At 39.1% G+C, this 21748-nt stretch overlaps 1 protein-coding gene across 4 annotated transcripts in view; it reads left to right on the top strand.

Annotated features, from left to right (window-relative positions):
• The window catches only part of LOC100762081 (ran-binding protein 17), a 276621-nt gene that overhangs the window by 225832 nt on the left and 29041 nt on the right, over positions 1-21748 (top strand). For all 4 annotated transcript variants that reach the window (XM_027425205.2, XM_027425204.2, XM_027425203.2 and 1 more), the window contains 3 exons: positions 1922-2136; positions 3963-4101; positions 18375-18541. In XM_027425205.2, coding sequence (XP_027281006.1) covers positions 1922-2136; positions 3963-4101; positions 18375-18541 — 521 coding nt within the window. The remainder of the gene's footprint in view (positions 1-1921; positions 2137-3962; positions 4102-18374; positions 18542-21748) is intronic.

Raw genomic sequence — 21748 nt, 5'->3', positions numbered from 1 at the left:
CCTCACTAGTATGCCCAGCTGATTCCAGATATGTCAAATTGACAACCAAGGTTAGCCATCAAGCCTAGAACTTTGGTAGAGATTTTCAACTAATCATCTCAAGAGCTTCTAAGACCTAAAGAAAAAAATAAGAAACTATGATTATCTTGTACAGTGGTAGTAATGTCTGTGTCTCATCTAATTCCAAATCCATGAGGCTCCTAGAAATAAAGTAACACAAGATTAAGTTCACAGGAAATTAAAACTTCAGGACTCTGTGATGTCTTGAGGTCTACTGAGCATGATAAACATGGTTGATAACAATATGTTATATTTTAAAAGTTGTGAGATAGTATACTTTAAGTGTTCTCAAAACAAAAATGATGAATATGTGTGATATAACATGTTAATTGGTTTAATTTAGCCATGCCATTGTGAACATACTGTATTATGTATCATAATTGTGCATGACTTTATTTATGAGCTAAATAAATGAATGGAAAAAATAAATAAAAATAAATAAATAAAAGAAAAAGAAAAAAAAAGAAAACTCAAAGCAGACTTGCAACTTGTGAAGCAGTTAGATTGATTTAGGAACAAGATTGAAACCTTGAATTTTTTTCAATAAAAGGGGAGCAAAAACATGAAAAAAAAAAACTTCACCTAGAGTTTAGAATCATTTACATCTTAGACTTTCTTTTTTTCTGACTTAGCTGGTTGTTTTGGATAATATTTTTAATAATTCTTGGGGAATTTCATATAATATATTTTGAACATATTCACCCCTTCAACTCCCATTATCATCCTCCCATCTCTTCCCACTCAAGTTGAGATTTCTTCTTCCCTATGGAATACAGTTTGTGTTGCCTAGCCACTCTTGGGAACATGACCTGCACTGGCATGGTCAACCTACCAGGGGGTCTCACACTGAAGAAAAGTGACAGTCCCTCTCCCAGGAGCTTTCAAATGCTGTAGCTCCTCAGTAAATTTTGGGATTTGCTTAACTGTTTTTTTGTTTGTTTGTTTTGTTTTTTTCAAGACAGGGTTTCTCTGTATTTTTTTTTTTTTTGGAGCCTTTCCTGGAACTCACTCTGTAGACCTGGCTGGCCTCGAACTCACAGAGATCCACCTGCCTCTGCCTCCTGATTAAAGGCATGTGCCACCAATGCCCAGCTTAACTGGTTATTTTATCCTGCCTCAATAAGATAAATACTGATATGGAGCAAGGTAAAGATATTAGGGTATATTTATTAGGGAGAGATGCCTTACTTACGGAGCAACCTAGCCAGCCAGCAGGAAGCGAAGTAAACAGAGCAAGCCGATGAAGCAGGGAAAAAGAAGGGGCTACCATGTGTGTGTCCCTCACTCTTAAACCTCCCTCACGACCATGCCTGGTGGGCATGGTGGGGCACACCTGTAGCCAGCCCTAAGGAGGTTACAGTGTCCCCTACATACCTCTTTTTTCAAAATGTTTTGCTAACTCAGTTTCTTTTTTGTTTCTTTTTTAACATTTATGTATTCATTGTTCATGTCTGTGTATGTGTATCCATGTGTACACAGGAGCCACAGAGCATGTGTGGAAGTTATTAAAATGTTTATTTAAGGGCTAACAGTTCATTTACATTAAAGTGCATAAACTAATCTGAAGAGTATGTGTGTCTCATGGTTTTCTTCATGTCTACGTATATACCAGTGTAATTGCCATCCAAATAAAAACAGTAACCATTCATAGTACCTTTGATTGATTTTTTTTCCTTGGGCTCTTCATTCTTCCCAAGTAAATGATCTTGTATATTTATTTTTTGTACAATGGGTGATTCAATTTGGGGGACATGCTGGAGAAAAGATAACATTAACTGCAAAGTGAAGATATCAGTGTGTCTCACAAGTTCTTTGAATTAAATCTCCTTATCACTTTCGTTCTGCTTTTACTCTGTAACAGGAAATCAGATCCTGACTCTTGGGAGTCTCTCAAAAGATCAGATTTATCCAATGAAACTCAAGGGCATCTCCATCTGCTATTCAGCTCTCAAATCTGCCTTATGTGGAAATTATGTCAGCTTTGGCGTCTTCAAGTTGTATGGGGACAGCCATTTTGACAATGTACTCCAGGCCTTTGTGAAAATGCTGCTGTCAGTGTCCCACAGTGACTTGCTGGTAAGCACTTCTGTGCCATAGGGTCTTCATGTGAAATACCAGCCCCATAGCCTGGAATTGTTACAGTGAAACCTGGGGAATCTAAACACCACCACATTTTATGTTTCAGGACAGCATGCTTGCTTCAGACTTATCAAACCTGGACAGCTCTAGTGGTTATTTCTGTAATTCAACACACAGGTTAAAATGTCACAGCCGTCACTTCTAACCACTTGGTCATCCAAAATGCCCCAGCCTCTTCATATGAAAATAGACATGTCAGTGACTTGCTTTCAGCTATATTCATATGATTCAAAAAAGGAAATACAGGATCAAATGCAGAATTTTCCCTCACATTCATTCTACCCTTTAGCTTCCTTTTTTTTTTATTTTACAATTACATAGTTGAAGTATTTTTTTCTCCATTTTTTATTTAAATTAGAAACAACATTGTTTTACATGTCAATCCCAGTTCCCTCTCCCTCTCCTCTTCCCCTGTCCTCCCCCAAACTAACACCCTACCTATTCCATACCCTTTCTGCTCCCCAGGGAGGGTGATGCCTTCCATAGGGGGGTCTTCAGAGTCTGTCATATCCTTTGGGATAGGGCCTAGGTCCTCCCCCGTGTGTCTAGGCTCAGGGAGTATCCTTCTATGTGGAATGGGCTCCCAAAGTCCATTCCTATGCTAGGGATAAGTACTGATAACTACAAGAGCACCCCCCTCCTTTAGCTTCTCACTGTTTGGCCTTCCTTTGTATTAAAATTTTGGTATGGCAGACAGTGTTAAACTGAACATTGAGCAAGCTGATATAGAGAATGTTATTCACTTAGTCATTTACCTAGAGTTAATCGCCTCTCTGCTTTTTAGGTCACACTTTTTAAATGAGTGCTTTGAAGAATATGATTTTTTTTTGGCCCCTTTTCTGCTATGACATTTAGCTTCTATGATATGATATACATCATTGATCTCTAAACTTTGAAACCTTTCAGAAATGTCTGGGATACTTGTTTGGAAATGCAAATTTATAGACTTCTGGCTTGTCTCATCAGCAGATTTTCTTTAAAACATTTTTTTGCCAGCTTATACAGAAGCCATTGTGTACTTGTTGTGTTTTCAGTAAGTACTTTTTAAAATAATCAAATTCAGCATTGGGTCAATTGATACTCTCCCACCTGCTCCCAGAAGTTTCATGAATGATCTGGAGAGCTTGTGTGAGAAGTGTTCCTAGACCTCACAGTGGACTAGTGAGCAGTACACCTCAATCCAGGGTGTGATGCCTCCTTATCAAGAGTGAAATGCTCACTGAACACGGTACCTATGTAACAGAAATTACAAAGTAGAAATTGGAATCATCAGGTACAATGTTCATCAGCCTCATTGAGAGGACTTTTCACTACAGTTGTGGTCCACCAAGAAAATTGATTTCACTCCAGGCAAACCGTTAGTAATTCTCAAACCTGAAGATAGATAAGACTGTATTTACTATATATGGGGGGAAATGTTTATTTCAAACCGACACTTAAGAGATTTTTATTGAGTGAGTCTGGAATAAGGGTTAGAAAACCACATCTTGAATAATCATGCTTATGGAAATGCTGTGGCCTCACTAGATGCTATACTGCTCTAGATTATATTTGCCATGAGTGTTGTGCCTTGATTCTAGTTTATTTGTATTTGAGATTCCCCAGGTATTTTCTCATACACTTGTCTCTTGTCTTTAGAATATGATAAATAATAAATCATTTACCAAATAGTAATTTAGTTAAATGAGTCAGCCTTGTACAAATATATCAGACTAAGATGCCATATCCACGTGGCTTGACATTTACTGTATCTCTTTTTGTAGCAATATCGGAAACTGAGCCAGTCTTACTATCCACTCCTGGAATGTCTCACCCAGGACCACATGAGCTTCATCACCAACTTGGAGCCTCCTGTGCTCCTGTATGTTCTCACATCTCTCTCAGAAGGACTCACCACTCTAGGTAAGGATCATGGAAAACATTGTTCTCCATGGGAAAATCTTGACTTCATTCTCCTAATGTATGTGTTCTCTGAGATTCTTGTCCGATAAAGGGAAATGTTATCAGCCCAGCTGAAAAATTATTTTACAAGCTATTATTTAAAAATGGGAAAATACATTAATATTTTGGTAACTTTTATTAGTTTTGAGATACAATTTAAATACCATCAAAGTCCAAAAAGTTCTAACAGATACATACAGTAATGAATCACAACAGTGTAAAGTATTTGTATCACTATACTCCCTTATGTCCCCATCAAATCTATTCCCTACCCTTCACCCTAATCCAAGGAAACTACTGTCTTTCTAGATTTTTATATGAGTGGACTCTTAAAATAGGAAATAATTTGTATCTTGTTTCTTTCATTTAACATAATGCCTTTGAGAATCATCTGTGTTTTTTAAATTAATTCACTTATTCCTTCCATTGGCCGAGTATTATTGCCTCATATGGATTTCCACACTTTGTTTATGCACAGATCATCTGATGGATGTTAGGATTATTTTCATTACTTGACTATGTTTAGCAAAGCCACTATGAACATTCATACACAAGTCTTTATGTGACAATTCTTCGTATTTCCCTCAGATAAGTATCTAGGGTAGGATTTTTGGGTTGTATCTATCAGTTGCTATGACAAGATGCCATGTCCCAATGTGACAATAGTGTTTTGCTTCAGCAATATAGAAAAGTTCCACCTGTTCCTCCTCCTTACACGTGCAGTGATTCTTTTCAAGCTGAGCCATCGTAGTGTCTATGAAATGGAATCTTTGTGGTTTTAATATCCATATCACTAATAAATAATTTGAGGATATTTCCATATTTGTTTTAATATATATTGTGTTAGTATTGCTGCAAAATACTTGAGAGAAGTCAAGATACAGAAAGGTAGGTTATTTTGGTTCACTGTTACAGAATATTCCTTTTCACTGTGTGACTATATGATGGTTTAATAAAGGGGCTGACTGACCTATAGCCAGGCAGGATAAGATTAGGTGGGAGAGCCAGACTAGAAGAATTCTGGGATGAAGAAAGGCAGAGTCTGAGAATGATTGTGCCATGTTAATAAAGGTACTGTCACATGGCAGAGGGTAAATAAGGATATGGTTAAATTAAGTGAAAGAGCTAGTAACAAGCCTGAGCTATCGGCCAATCATTTATAATTCATATTCAGAGAGAAACATCTGCTGACAGTTCATAGTATCAGAGATTTTAGTTAGTTGTCCCTTGTTCTCCTCATTTTAGGCCTAGGCAAGGATAAAAGCCAGGAAGCATTTGACAGATTAAAGTTTCTAACCTCATGGTGACCAAGAAGCAGGGAGAACTAGAGAACAAGTTTGAAGTCAGATGCTATACTTCAGAGACACACCTCAGTAAACTACTTCCTTCAACAATTTTCTACTGCTATTACCATATTCATTATGAACATCCATTGATGAAGTTAGCACCTCATGATCCAGTCACCTCTCAGTCCACCAGCAGCTGGGAATGGAGCATGCATGAGCCTTTGGGAAAATTTTAGATCCAACCAGTAACATATTTTCTTGATGAAGTGTTTGTTCCGATCTTTTACTCTGTTTTTTTTTTTTTTTTTTCCCTGTATGATTTGTTGGTGGTGATTTGTAACTTGTTATATATTCTGGATACAGATTCCTTGGTCTTTCAAAAGTTTCTCTGTGTAGCCTTGACTGTCCTGGAACTTGCTCTGTAGACCAGGCTGGCATTGAACTCACAGAGATCCACCTGCCTCTACCTCCAAGTGCTGGGATTAAAGGTGTGTGCCACCACCACCTTGCTTGGATACAGATTTTGTTTGTTTTGGTTTTTTGCTTGTTTGTTTTCTTGAGACAGGGTTTCTCTGTGTACAGCTCTGGCTATCCTGGAACTCCCTCTGTAGACCAGGCTGCCTCAACCTCACAGAGATCCACCTGTCTGCCTTTGAGTGCTGGGACTAAAGACGCGCACCACCACCACCAGACTTGGATACAGATTCTTAATCAGATATGTTTTACAGATAATTTCAGCCCATGCCATGTCTGTGTTTTCCTATCAATATCATCTGAATAGGAAAAGTTCCTATTTTGAGGAATTCCAATACCTTAGTGTCCCGTCCTGCAGGACGTCAACCTGGAGCAAGAGAGTCAGGGGTAGGGAATGGGGACAAGAGACGAAGAAAGAACGACCACAAGACAGGATTCTGATCAAGTGGCAAACTTTACTTTTCTCAGGCTAGCTTATATAGTCAGGATATGGGGAGGGGCAAAATGAATTGTTTGTGCACCAGGTGTTGGTATAGGCAGGATATTAGGAAGCCACAAAGAAGATGTTTGGCAGGATAAAGAGTTCATGAGTAAGAGGTCCAGGAAGGGTTGCTTAGGTGACTGAACCTGTGGATGGAGGACTGGGTTAAGTTGTTTCTTTTCTTGAGCTGAGGTTCTAAGGAGTTGCTATGTAAAGGTTAACTATGTGGTCTGCTAAACATGGCCTAGGATTTCATGCCAAGCTCTGAGATTTGGCTCCCAACACCTTAGCCTGAAGCTATAAAGATTTCCCATTTTCTTCCAAGAGTATCATCAGTTTGGCTCTCATGTTTAAATATATGACATTTAACTTTTACCTGTGTTCTAGGGATCAAGCACCAATTCTTTTTAATACATAAATATTTGATTGTTCTAACCCTTTTATTTTTGCTTACTTACCTTTTGCAACTATGTGTCCTAATTTTGTACTAGGTCTTAAGTGCTGTAGTACAGTGCTTTTAATATTTTTCTCTTAAAATATTATAACATGGATTCTTTGCCTTTTCATAGAAATTTTAGAATTAACCTGTCAGTTTCTTGTGTTTCCCCACCCTACCCCCAAACAAAAGACTAGGGGCATTTTGCTTAGGACTGCATTGAACACTGCAGCTCCTTTTGGAGATAGCAAGCCTATTAGCTATATTCAAGACCAATTCTGGAAAATTCCTTCATTCTTCTTCTCACTAATGTCTTCCTTAATTATAGCTTTGAATCTGAGTCTTGTATGTATTTTGCTTGATATATAACCAAATATTTTAGGTTTTGTGCCACATAAGATGCATTTTTTTTACATTGGCATTTTGCCTGCATGTATGTCTGAGTGTCAGATCTTGGATATATGGGTGCTGGGAATCTAACACAAGTCCTCTGGAAGAGCAGTCAGTGCTCTTAACACTGAGCCATCTCTCCAGCCCATTGATGTTATCCTTAAATTTCCTCTTTCTTTGCTACCTAATAAAAATAATGTGGGTTTTTTTTTATATATTGATGTTTCTGAACTTACTAATAGTGCTAATTTGTCATAGATTTCTCAAATTTTTCTACATAGATATATCAACAACTAAAGCTTTAATTCATTTTTTACCATTTATATACTAGCTAGAACCTGTAAAACAGTGCTGGGTTAGGTTGGGGTTAGGAAAAAACAGTATTGAATAGAGTTGATCGTAACAAATACCATTCTGTCATCCCAGGATGGGAGAAAGCACTGAGTCTCATAATATTCATGTAATGTTAGGTTTTTCATTAGATGCTTTTTATCCTATCTAAGAAATGTGAAAATTTTCCCAGCATGACTACAACATTGTGCTCCAGCAGTACAGAAAGGTTCCAGGTCCTCCTTATCCTAATAATTATGAGTCTTTAAAGTATAATTTTCTGATAGTATTATCATGAATAGTATTACATTGACCTTATCCAATATTTTTCTATGTACTTGTGCTGGTTAGTTTCTTATCAGTGTGACAAAAGGTAGGGTCATCTGGGAAGACAGAGCCACAGCTGAGAAAATGCTTCCATCAGATTGGACTGTAAGCAATCCTCTGGGACATTTTCTTGATTAAAGATTGGTATGGGAGTACCCAGCCCATGTGGAGCTGTCACCTCTGGGCAGGTGGTCCTGGAAGGTATAAGAAAGATAGCTGAATGTAAACTGGAGAGCAGGCCAGTAATCAGCATTCCTTCCATGGTCTCTACTTTAGTTCCTGCTCTCACTTCCTTCAGTGATACAAACTGAGGTTTGTAAGCTAACATAAACCCTTTTCTCCCCAAGTTGCTTTTGGTCATGGAGACTTAACTAGAACAATACTAGTAAGAACATACAGGGTTTTTTAATACTAATGTACTGCATTAATATTAATGATCATTCTCAGAGGTTAAACCAACAATGCATTCCTGGATTCAGGGTGATAGGATTTTGATACAGATTTTTCATTTGTATCAGATATTGGTATATTCTTCTATATTAATATACTCTCCTATAGTTCTTATATACTGTCTATCTGCATGTTCATGGGTGGGACCATCGACTGGAGCTTGGAAACTATCAGTAGACACCCCAAAAGAGTAACCAGTGTCTCCCCCTGAAGCCTTCAACTGCTAATAGCTCATTAGGTAGGTGGGTCTCTTGAGTCTCACTGCAGGCTTTACTTGAGTTGTGACTGGCTTGATCTTTGCAGTTAGCCACCGCTGCTGTGTTTGAGACAGGATTTCTCTATAGCCCTGTCTGTCCTGGACTCGCTCTGTAGACCACATTGGCTTCAGAGATCTACCTGCCTCTGCCTTCAGGGCTGTGATTAAAGAGGTGAACCACCACACTCAGCAATTCAGTGATTTTATTTTTAGCCTTTTAAATTCATTAAGAGTGTTTTATGGTCTAAACTATCATGAACTTTACCAGATACTTGTAGTGAATTTGTGTTCCATTGCAGTGAAGAGCATTTCTGAGTGTCAGATCTAATTGATTAATGGCATTCCAATAATCTCTATTCTTCCAGGTTGGTTGTATGATTTCTTTTATCTACTTGTTCTGTGAATTGGCAAGACAAAACCACTACAGTGTGTGTGTAGTAAACATTTCAAGGCTCCTGTCCAGGTGCATGGGTATTTGAAATTACAGTATTCCTTTGATGAGTTTACCTTTTTATTGTCACAAAATGACTCATGTGATCTGTGGTAATCTTTTCTCTGAAAGTTCTGTCTGATAATATATTGAATTTTCTTATTACATGTATTTATTTGGGGCGAGGTGAATGTGCCATAGTGTTCATGTGAAGGTCAGAGGATAGCGTTCAGGGATCAGTTCTCTCTTTTGACTGTGGAGTTGCCAGGGATCAAACTTAAGTCATCAGTCTTGGCAGCAAGCCCCTTTACCCACTGAGCCATCTCACCACCCCAGCATCCTTTTATTGTGTTAAAAAAAAAAAAGCTTTATATTTAAAATTGATTATTTCTAGAGGAGCACATACCTTTCTTATTTCTGCTATAACTCTCAGGAACTTGATACCTTAAAATATAGTGTATTCCCTTATAGTTTTAGACCTTACATGTCTGGTGTGAGTCTGAGTTAAAATCAAGATGTCAGCAAGAATTTGTGTCTTGTGTGATATAGACATCTATACTCCCTGGTTTGTGGCCCATTGTCTCCATCATCCAAGTTTACTTTTTACTTTTTTGTTTGTTTTGGCTTTCGAGACAGTCTCACTGTATAGCTCTGGCTGGCTTGAGCTCACAGAGATCTGTCTGTTTCTGCATCCCTAGTACTGGAACTAATGGCATGCACCACCACACCCCACCCACTGTATACTTTTAAACAACCACAGTCTGTGTCTCTGTTTACAACCCTACATGCCAGTTATATACATGCTCTGAGCTCTTGAAAGCCTGCAGCTAGGTTGTGCCATTCTTTCCCAGATTGTTCTTCACTTTCAGTCATTTCTATAGTATTTTGTCAAGTTCACAAATTTTTTTCTACAATATTTACTCTATCAATGTTGTACTTTTTATTCAGGTATTATAGTTTTATTCTCTAGAAATCCCATTTCTTCACGTGTGTGTGTGTGTGTGTGTGTGTGTGTGTGTGTGTGTGTGTGTGTTCAAGTGTGCTCAATAGGGTACCCCTTTGATGCCTACACTGACCATGAACTCTTGGGCCCCACCAATCTCCCTGCCTCAGCCTCCTAAATAGCTAGTACTACAAATTGAACCATTACATTAACCTTTAATCTTTTTTGTATCTTTCACTTTCTCATCAAACTCATGCTTTCCCTTAACTTTGATACTATTTGTAAGTTTTATAAGTCTAGGTCTTTGTCTCCTAAAGTAATTTCTATATGTTTTTCTACTGATATTTTTCTTTTGATGGACCAGATATTTTCTTATGGTTGTCTTGATTTTTTATTGGATATCAGATATTGTGAATTTTATTTTGTATAGTTGATTAAAATTTTGGATTTTGTTCATTTTTAAATATTTGTTCTTTTTTATGTACATTGGTGTTTTTCCTGCATGTGTATGCCTGTGTAAGGTGGTCAGGAACTAGAGTTATAGACAGTTGTGAGCTGCCATGTGGTTGCTGGGAATTGAACTCAAAGACCTCTGGAAGAGCAAGCAGTCAGTGCTCTTAACCTCTGAGCCATCTCTCCAGCCCTGGATTTTGTTCTTTTAGTTGAGTAACTTTGGGGTTAATTTCATTCATTTCAGCTGGAGTGACAGCATTCATTTTGGAGTAGTTGAGTCCTGTATTAGGGCATGCATTTTGGGGACACTCTAGTGCTGCTCATGTGTTACATACTAAGGCATAACACTTTGGTGACACTACAATGCTGCTCATGTGTTATACTAGGGCATGAGCTTCAGGGACTCTGCAGTGCTGCTCCTGTGTTATACCAAGGCGTAGTGCTTTGGGGACTCTGCAGTGCTGCTCCTGTATTATACTAAGGCATAGTGCTTTGGGGAACACTGCAGTGCTACTGGTGTGTTATAAGCTGCTTCAGGAGCTATTCCAGGCCTTTGTGATAACTAGGAATCTTTTGGCCTCTAGCTTTGCAACTCTGGTGAGTTTCTTCTCATGTTTTCAAGGAGAACACCAGAGAGACTCCCTTACAGTTCTCTAACTGCCTCCCTTTGTAATCCCCACACTCTGGTACTTTATGCACAGTTGTAGCTGCCTCAGTCACCATATTTCAGTCTTTTACTTTTAACTGGGTAAGACCACCTGGCTGTATTTGGGTTGCCCTTCCTGTCCTGCAGTCTAGACTGCTTTGGGCAGTGTGCTACAGCAATTGTAAGTATTACCTCATTCATTTCCCTCTCCTCTGGTTTAATAGCCCTATACTTGTTGTTGTGCAGTAATTGGAAACTGTGTTTCATATATTTTGTCCTGTTTCTGGTTGTTTATGGCAGGAGGGGAAATCCTCATAGCAGTTAGTCCTTTGTGGGGAGAAGCAGAAGTCTTGTCTTTTGTTATTACAGTTTAGCTTGACATCCTGTTATCTTACATCATAGTAACACAACGGGTTTGGAATCAGTTGCAAGCAGATGTTATTCTTAGTGTGTAATATTAGTCAAGCCTATGATCTGCATTTCAGCAAGGCTCTCAGGAGTCTTGACAAAGCAGTATTATAAAGGGTGTTGAACTTTAAGTCCCATTACTGCTGTGTACAATGGACACATACTATGTGCCTGATTCTGTCATGGGGGTTTTGTGTTCACTTATTCCATTCTCATGAACATCCTTTATACCAAAGTGTTCTTTGGGCAAAGTGTTCTAGGAGCACTGTTTGTCCTCATTTCCTGCTGGATCATAAGCTTCTGAGAGACAGGAGTAGTTGGTGTTTTGTTCTTTATGTTTTCTTTATTCTTTGAGAATTTCATACAATATATTTTGATCATATTCTTACACTTCCCCCCAAGTCTTCCCAGATCCTCCCACCTCTCCCTACCCACCTATGTCATGTTCTTTCTTTTCTGTTACAAAATCACACACACACACACACACACACACACACACACACACACCAGTCTGTTTTATGTTGGCCAACTGCTCCTGAGCATGAAGTCTACACTGGAGAATGGTTGATATACCCAACATTACTCCATTGAAGAAAACCAATTTCCCTCTCCCAGCAGCTGCCAATTGTGAATAGCTCTTGGTTAGCCATGGGACTTTGTGCCCATTTCCCATCCTCCATGCTCTGGTTTTGTCTGCCTTAAGCTTCTGTAGGTTTTATACATGCTGTCACGGTCTGTATGAGTTCATATGTGTGTATCTGTTGTGTTGTGTCTGGAAAACACTTTCCCAGAAATCATTCACCCCTCCTTCTGCATAGATCTCTGAGCTTTGAGGGGATTATGTAGTAATGAAATCCCATTTAGGACTAAGCATTCCAAAGCCTGTCACTCTCTACAAATTGTCCAGTTATGTAAACATAAACAGCAAGAAGAAACTTCTCTGATTAGTATTGAACACTACACTGATCTACAGATATAGAAATGTGTCATTAGATGTCATTTTATTGGTATGTTCATTATCAAACTAATAGTAGGTTTTTCCTTAGACCTATGGCCATCTCAGGTTCTTCCTCGTTAACTGTTTCAGGATAGATTCCATCTCATGGAACAGTCATTAAATCCAGTTTTTTAAAGTAGTTGGGTATTCTCATAACATTCATACCACATTGCACCGGTGGACCTATCTTGCAAGCAGGTCATTATTGTAGCTCAAAGGGTTCATAGCTGGGTAGGACCGGTGATTACTTTTCTCTTCTGGCAGCATGCGCAAAATTTTCTAACACTGTAAACACTAGCCAATAGGGATAAAGCTTCCAGTTGAGCACCAGCTAGACTTCTCTTTGTTCTATGCCATAAGTATGTGTTGTCTTCGGTAATAGTGTCTTACCAAACTGTGGGATGTAACCAATAACATCAGGAATACCCAGAAATATTTGGGGAAGGATCCCTTTGGCCAAAAAAGGATCAGGAACTTGATCACTACTTTATTCTAGGGTCCTATATAGTAAGTTCTTGCTAAATACCTACTGAAATAATTAATTAGGTAATATTTTCAGAATATAGATGAGATTACAATATTGCTCAGAAAGGTGTGTCTAAGAGTCTTTCCCATTTCTCTTCCCTGATAGATCTACGTAATAAAGGTTGCAGCTTTGAAAGTTGGGTTACCTGGTAGAAGGGGTTATCCTTGTATTTATAGGTTTGCCTTAAACCTTTTATATTGTCACAACTTGGGTGACTGATGGGTGAGTTAGACCCTGTGCCTTCAATAAAGATTGAATGTTGAAAGTAGCCACTTGGATTTTTTTCTCTCTTGCTATGATACATAAGCAAAGATCTTTTACAAGTATAGAGCAAAGGCTCACAAAAATCTGCTCATTTCTTCAATAATGAGCACTCATAAAAATATTATGTACCAAGAAGTATTCTAGACCTTGACAGTACTGAGGGGAGAGTATTTTAATGGTGAGTGATAAACAATAAGTAAAACAACACTCATACAAGAAAATATCAAGTCATGAGTGCTAAATAAATAATTAAAATGAGGTAATAATTTCTGAAGCAGTGATGAGAGAAACAGCTGTTTGGTGGGAATACAGTCCAAGCAGGAGTAAAGGATAGATAGCACAAAGTGCTAAACGAGGAACAACTGGGCTGACTGGCCGAGGGTGGCTGAGTAGCATAATTACTTGCCTAGGAAAAGTGAGGGCAAGCAACAAATTCAGTCAACTACACACAACCAGACCTGTTTATTATCAATAAAATGTATGTAAATGCCAAGGTATGTATGTGGCCACTTGTAACACTCATGAAAGGAATGTTCAGTACTGATATGCTATTATTAGTGAAACATTGAAGAGAGATTGTGCATTAGTCTTTCCCACCACAAATAGTGCTAAAAGAGAAGACAACTGTGGATTAGTTTAGTAGCTAGGCTTTGTGTTTAAGGGATTGAAAGCTTGGGAATGCTTAGGAAATGAAAAGGGGGAAATGCCATATGGGGGAGCACTGCCACAGTCTGTACATGCTGTGTATCCTCATGAAGCGTCACACAGTGCAAGTACGCACTACACACCATGGAAGTGAAATCAGTCTGCTTGCCTGTGTCCAGAGCTAGTCCTCCCCAGTGGTCCTTTTGTCTTGGAAATTGCCTTTCAGACTGTGTCTTCCCAAGACCTTCGTCTTCCCTTGTGCTATGATAAGTTTTGAGCTGAAGCCAGATTTCAACTCGGCCCCATTATCTTCTTCCTGAATCTATTGTGCAGCTCTTGTACACAGTTAACTTTGCAGAGCAGCTTTCCATGGTGAGTCTTAGTAAGCAGAAGAGCTATTAACGATGCATGCGCTTCCTGTGGAGACCGCTTGCAGGAGAGCCAGAGCCCTTGGTGCCAAACAGTGAGTTGCTAGAGAGGACAAAGTACTAAATGGGTGTCAAAACATTTCCAGACTTGACTAACTTACAGATGTAATCCTTTTCAAAGTATTCAAAAAAACAAAAAATAGCATGAAATTTAAAAATTAATGATATCTGCCCATTCTTTGAAAAGTCATTCCTTGAGTCTCACATGATAGCTTCCTCTGCAGATAAAGAAAAGGTAATACTAATGCCTTGTCTTCAGCACTGTTCATACTGTTTTGACCAAATGCCCATGATCCTTGTGATTCCACACATTTAAAACTACCTGGAAATAACATTTATCCTTTTCAAAGCCCCAACCATAAATCAACCATAATGGAAACCCTCGCTTTTATTGCAAAGCTGTGTGCTCCAACCTTTGAGTCTAAAGTGTTTACCTGGCTTTTCTACAGCTGACTCAGTGGATTAGATCCTTTTAATGCAACTTGCATGGCAGTGTGGTCACCAAATTATGTGACGACTTTAAATTTTGTGCATGATTGATAGCATATTGCTCTCTACTTAAATCTGTTTACTTTTGTGATCAAGGCTTCAAATTTAGAAAAATGAAGGCAAGAAAAACAACTCAAGAAATAAGTGTTCCTGGGCTGCCTCCCAAAGTTAGCAGAGCACAGGATTTCATCCTACAGAACAGCCTTGGGTATGGGGCATGATGAAGAGTGAGTTAGCCAGTACATAAATCCCATAGTTTTGAGAAGCCAGGGAATGCTCTTTTCTTAAAATATTTCTTAGCCGGGAGTTGGTGGCGCACACCTTTAATCCCAGCACTTGGGAGGCAGAGGCAGGCTGTTCTCTGTGAGTTCGAGGCCAGCCTGCTCTCCAGAGCGAGTGCCAGGATAGGCTCCAAAGCTACACAGAGAAACCCTGTCTCGAAAAACCAAAAAAAAAAAAAAAAAAAAAAAAAAAAGAGGAACTATTTCTTGCTAGTGTTGGTAGCGCACACCTTTTTTTAATCCCAGACTCAGGAGACAGAGGCAGGTAGATTTCTGTGAGAGTTCCAGGACAGCCTGATCTACAGAGTGAGTTCCAGGACAGCTGGGTCTACACAGAGAAAACCTGTCTCAAAAAAAAAAAAAACAAAAACAAACAAACAAAGATATCTTACCCCAGTGTTTTACAACTGTCCATACCTGTTTTTAGACTTTCTTTTAACCTCTCATTCCTCTGGATCCTATATGGGCTTCATCATCCTGTCTGTGTCTCAGAAGCCCACAGACTTCCTCCTTTCTATTTCCAGGATGTTTTCAAGCTGGGGTGTTATTTCATTGCTAAGTATTACTAAGCATGGGTCATACCTTCTCTTGAATAACCTCTAAGGTTAGTTTAGCTCCCCATTCTTTTTTTTAAGATTTTATTTATTTATTATGTATACAACATTCTGCTTCTATGTATATCTGCACACCAGAAGAGGGCACCAGATCTCATAACGGATGGTTGTGAGCCACCATGTGGTTGCTGGGAACCGAACTCAGGACCTCTGGAAGAGTAGTCAGTACTCTTAACCTCTGAGCCTTTCTTGAAGTCATTATTTCATCTCTGATCTATCTACCATGTCCCAAGCATGAGATGAATAAAAAAAGCTATTTCTCAGCTTTTCCACCCCATCCCCGCTGCTTTTTTTTTTTTTTTTTGAGACAAGATCTCATATAGCCTAGGTCAGTCAAACTGCTGATCCTCTTGCCACCACCTCCCAAGAACAGAAATTATAGGCATGTGCTACCATGCTTGGCCTCGCCATCTGTTTCTTTTCTGAGGCTACTCTATTTGCCATTTTTGTTTCTCCTAGTAGTCAAAAATTGCCAGGAAATAACATTTATTCATTGTCATCATTAACCAAAAAATATGGGTAGTATCATACCAACCTTACTATGATTCTAAATCACTGAAATGGGATAAACTAGGGAATTTCTGGATTTTAGCCCCTTCTCCCCTCCTTTTCTGCTTCCCCTCCGTCCCCCTCACTCCAGGGCCTTAAGCATACTAGACACATATAGTTCCACAGAGCTGCATCCACAGCCTTTTCTCATTTTAAAAATGCAAACGATACCTGATATACTCAGTAGTTGTTAGAAGTTAGTTGAGGACTCTGTAGAGTTCTTACCTGGGATGCGTGGTAGCTTGGGCCTATCAATCTCAGCACCAGCCCTAAGAAGGTAGATTCAGTAGCAACAGAAGTTCAAGGTCATTCTTGGCTACATAGCAAGTCAGAAGATAGCCTAGGATATGCAAAACCCTGTCTCAAAAGAAAAAAAAAAAAAGAACCTACAAAGTTGATAATTTTAATGTACAAAGAAAATTATAAACAGTTGCATAAATAGTTACATAACAATTACTTGCAGGCAGACCGTGGTGGCACCTTTAATCCCAGCACTCAAGAGGCAGAGGCAGGTGGATCTCTATGAGTTCAAAGCCAGCCTGGTTCAAAACTACCCAGAGAAACCCTGGGGGCGGAGTGGGGGGGGACAAAAAAAAACACGCTTGGAAAATTTTCAATAACATCTCTGTTGACTTTCAAATTAGATGTATCTCCACCTGTTTTTGGATGCTCTCATGTAGGAACCCAAACTACTTTGTTAACCCCATTCAGTTTTGTATGCAAACCAAAGTCTTATCCTCCAAAATGCATCCTCCAATTTACTGTGACAGCCGAGTAGTAACTGCAGTTTGAGTTTCAGTTGTGGGGCTATTGGTTGGTTTTGTTTTGTTTTGTGGATGCCAAGGATCAAACTCGTACTCTACCACAAATCCAGTGCCATCCCGTTTTTTTTGTTTTGTTTTGTTTTTTTTAGAAAAAAAAAACATTTAATGCTTGTTTTTAATATAGTTATTGGCAGTGCACGTCCATGGTCCAACTCCTTATTTACTGTTCCTCCCAATCTTACAGAGCCCTTGGACAAGTCACTTAAATCTCTAAGCCTCACCTATAAAATGAGGGTAATTATTACAGGGCTGATAAAGATTAAAAACAATAATGATATAAAACATTTAACACTGTCACTAACATGTAGTAAGCCCTCCATACATGCCAGCTATTTACTGGTGAAGTCCTCCTTCTCATTCTACGTTGTAGAGTATTTTACAAATGATGAGGGAAATAAACTAGCGCTTCCAAGGTAACAGTACAATGGGAAAAGATGGGATTTGAAACCAGTGCCGTCCAGCTCCAAAATCCAGGGCTTCCTCCATGTTCTTAACTTTTGCTGTTTTCTACCGAGAAACTTCCTCCTTGCATCTCAGAGAAACAGCCTTTCCAAGCTATCTCAAGCCATGCAGCAGTTAGGACTGGGAGGAATAGCTCAGTACTTGCTGAGTGTGGGTCCCAGCCCCCTGTAAACATTTCTGTAATCCTGGCTTTGGGAAGGTGGAGATGGAAGATCCCTGGGATTTGCTAACCAAAACAGTAAGTTTCAGGTTCAGTGAGAAGTTCTTGTCCCAAAAATGCATGTGATTGAGTAACACACTGAACATCAACGTCTAGCCTCCGTGCTTGTGTATACACACACACACACACACACACACACACACACACACACCATATATATATATTATATATATATATATTATATATATATTATATATATATAGTTACCCAGCAGCAGTATGTGACTGTGTGACTCTTTTATACTGCAGTGACCTCTGTGGAAAGACATGAGCTCTTTGACAACAGGGCAGGGTTTGCACCTATTTCCCCTTTGGAGCCATTTCCCCTGAAGTACTTTTCACTAAGTAGATGCTTAATAACCAGTCAAATTGAACAGAGGTTATTCAAGTCCCAAATGGGGAATTCTGTCCAGTTCAGACCAGGAATCATTTCCTTGCTAGTGTTTCTCTATGCCAGGCCCTGTAATAGATACAGGGCTTAAAGAGAGAAAGAAGCCAAACCCCTTCTCTCCAGGATTTAGAGTTTCACTGAAGTACCTTGAAGTCCTAACTTTTTAATGATGACAATAAACGAATGAACCAACAGTTGAGTGATGGGAATGAATTGTTACTTATTGTTTGTACAGATACAGTCGTCTCCTCCAGCTGTTGTACGAGTTTAGACTACATGGTCACCTACCTCTTCAAGCACATAGCAAAGGAGGGCAAGAAGCCGCTTCGATGCAGAGAGTCTATGCAGGCTGGCCAGAGGCTGTTACACTTTATGCAACAAAACCCAGATGTGCTGCAGCAGGTAACATCACTAAAAATTTTTCCATTCTGGCCCTTGAACTTACATAAACATTTGTTAAGATGTTCAGCAATGATTCTCCTTGATACTTTTCTCTGACAATGGAGAGTACTCTAGCTTGAGTGTTACCCACCCATAAAAATCCCAGTGTTGTTCAGTTCACTATGTAATTCAGAAGGAATCATTCTGAGGCCTAAAAAGAGTGGACCCTTGGGCAGAACTGCTGAAGTGTGCATAAGGACATGGCTGCTGGGGCAGTCATGTGCTAGCTCCTGCTCCTAGCAGACAACTTGCCAGGAGCTATTCATTCTTGAAAGTGTAATTAGCAGTTGTTCCAATGTAAGATTAGGAGTCACACAGTTCAGACATTAGGCAGTGTTCCTAACATTCAATTAATATGTGATAATTCAACAATTTGTTTTCAGTTTTGTTTGGGTTTTTTTTTTTCCCAAGTCATGGTTTCTCTGTAACTTTGGAGTTTATCCTGAAACCTGCTCTGTAGTAGACAGGTTGGCCTTTAACTCACAGCACCACCACCACCACCTGGCAGCAGTTTGTTTTCAGTTGGGTTTTTTTTTTTAAGATTTGTTTACTCTTGTATTTTATGTATATGAGTGCCCTGTCTGCATGTACACCTGCACGCTAGAAGAGGAAATTGGATCCCATTATAGATGGTTGTGAGCTACCATGTGGTTGCTGGGAATTCATCTCAGGACCTCTGAAAGAACGGCCAGTGCTCATAACAGCTGAGCCATCTCTCCAGTCCCCAGTTGTGTTTTCTACCTGGCTAATATAGGCTAAGTCCAAGTTTATGATTGTTTTAAATAACTCATTTCTGACAATCTGAGATACAACATACCTAAGAAATGAAGATACATGCCAGGAATATTCCAAAGAGAATAAAGCCATTTTACAAATATACCATCACTATGATTGATGTTTCTACTTCCACAAAATTTGGAAAATATATGTATACTGTTTTCAGTTTTCTTTTGCCCAGGGTATGTCTAATAGTCTGATTTACAAAAGTAAATACCTCTACTGACTGTATTGACATTAGTGACCAATGTCATCTGAGTCAGAAGGCTGTATCACTGCTCATGAACATGATGAAAATAGAATGGGAAGTCCATTGAAGAGGTTTCCTTCCTGACTGTAATAGTTTTACTAGGATCAGAATAAAATTATGAAATTCTTATTTGTGGTGACATTTCAGCTAACTAGTTGCATTCCAAGAATGGATGACCTAAATGTAATTCATTCATATTTTAAGTAGCAAAGGGCTAATTACTACAGGCCTACCTATAACTATTTGATGTGATCCTGAAACTATTCAACTAGTTGATAATGTAAAAGAATGAAGAGAATTCATTGAGGATCTGGTCAGTGTGATTCTAGCTCCCCCATCTTCAAAGATGGCATGCTCTAAGCCAGTGAGCCTCAGCCTTGTCCATGCAGAGAATATGAGGGCTGTAGCATACTCCTACCTATACCAGTAGCAGTACTAGAGATGTAGAGCTTTTGAGCATCTGAATGGTCTGTTTCATTTATTGTGCAAGAACAAGTAAAATTTATAAAAATACAATTAATTGATATTAATAAATGTGATAATTCTATTAACATAGTAGTGATAGGGACTGACACAGAAGGAGATTCCACAACAGCCTAGAAATGTGGCTGTTATCATCCCCAGTTTTACAGGTCAATATTCTGGGTGCCTCAAGATTGACTAGAAAGTAATAGAATTGGAATTTGAACCAATGTCTGTTTAGCTCCAAAGCTCCATATCCTTAAAACTCATGCCATTGCTTCTCAAGGTGTCTCAGAGTCACATGAATGCCTGTGCAAACTACACATTCTGTCATGGTTAGGATGCACTCCTCTCAAACACTTGCACCTGCAAGTCACTGCTGGTACAGGTGGGAGTACATTTGCAGCCCTGTGTGTTTTGCATGGAGAAGTCCGAGGACCGATGACTTACAGCATGTTATCATTTAAGATAACAAATATCTATGGATACACTAGAAATCAGGCCCTGCCTACCATGAAAAGGACAAGTCTACCACCAAGTCATTCCTATTGGAAGTCAGTCATCATCACAGTTTGTCCTATCAGCTTTGGGCAGTCATTTCTAAGTTGGTTGAGATTTTTAGTAAAAATCAATAGTGTAGAAGCTAGTAATAAGACAGTGCAGGAGATCAGCCAGTGTGTCTTTACTCAGAAACACCATGCATTTGTTGGTTTAAATCATTTCTGTGTGTTAATAAGACTTGGTAATCCTTCACTTTATAGCATTTGACTAAGTAGTGATATATCTTTATTAAGCAGTGGAATACATTCTATTTATTTGGGATGTAAGCTTTCAGATAACATTTTAAATATTAATGACTGGTCTCTGGTAGTCAGCATAAATATGATTTGCATTAGCACTAGGTTGTATCATCTTGAGTGCCTCTGATGTCAACTATTGGGTATAGTAATATCTGACATCATCTCCTTAGGTCACTGACAACTTTGACCTCTATTCTTATGCACAGTTTCTGTCGTCTCAAAAGCTCTTTTGAATTGATTTGAAATTTTGACTCTTCCCTTTATGAGGCAGTAAAATTGATAATTATTCAGATGGGAACTGAGCACTGAGTGAAAAATCAATTCCACCCGCTCTCTGCTGCGTATAAAATTACTTCTGAGTCTGCTGGACTGAACGGATGGCCAGAGTAAAAGCAGCAGGCAGGAGTAGTGGGAAGAATTAGCTGGACAGAGCTAATAGCCTGAAGGGATGGACCTGGAAAAGAGGGAGTGGGCCAGTTGGGGGTTATTATGAGCAGGGATGGGCCCATTGATCATCTGTTTACATCAGCTTTCCAAGACCTTATAAATCAGCCCTGAAGAGTGGCAGAACGAAGATTCAGACTCTTACCAGAGGGACTTGTATTAGATTATTCTCATTTTCACACTCAGATGAAAAGTGAGCCATTGATTATTCATTGGTTACCCATTAAATGCTGTTTTTATAGATGATTTGCCTATCACAGAAGGTAATGAACAAGGTTGCTGCTTCATAACTTGAGGTTTCAGTTTTCAAGGCATCTGTGTCGTTAAGTAATGCCTAACCCTATTAAGAGGAATGGGTTACAAATTGCTTAACAGTGCTGAAAAACTAGACCCTAATGACTAATTGTGCCTGGAGTTTAGAGAGGGCTTGTCAGC

The sequence above is a fragment of the Cricetulus griseus genome, chromosome 7 (assembly GCF_003668045.3).
Source record: "Cricetulus griseus strain 17A/GY chromosome 7, alternate assembly CriGri-PICRH-1.0, whole genome shotgun sequence".
NCBI lineage: Eukaryota > Metazoa > Chordata > Mammalia > Rodentia > Cricetidae > Cricetulus > Cricetulus griseus.
The sequence above is the reverse complement of the archived record's forward strand: the minus strand, read 5'-3'. Positions and strand labels throughout refer to the sequence as shown.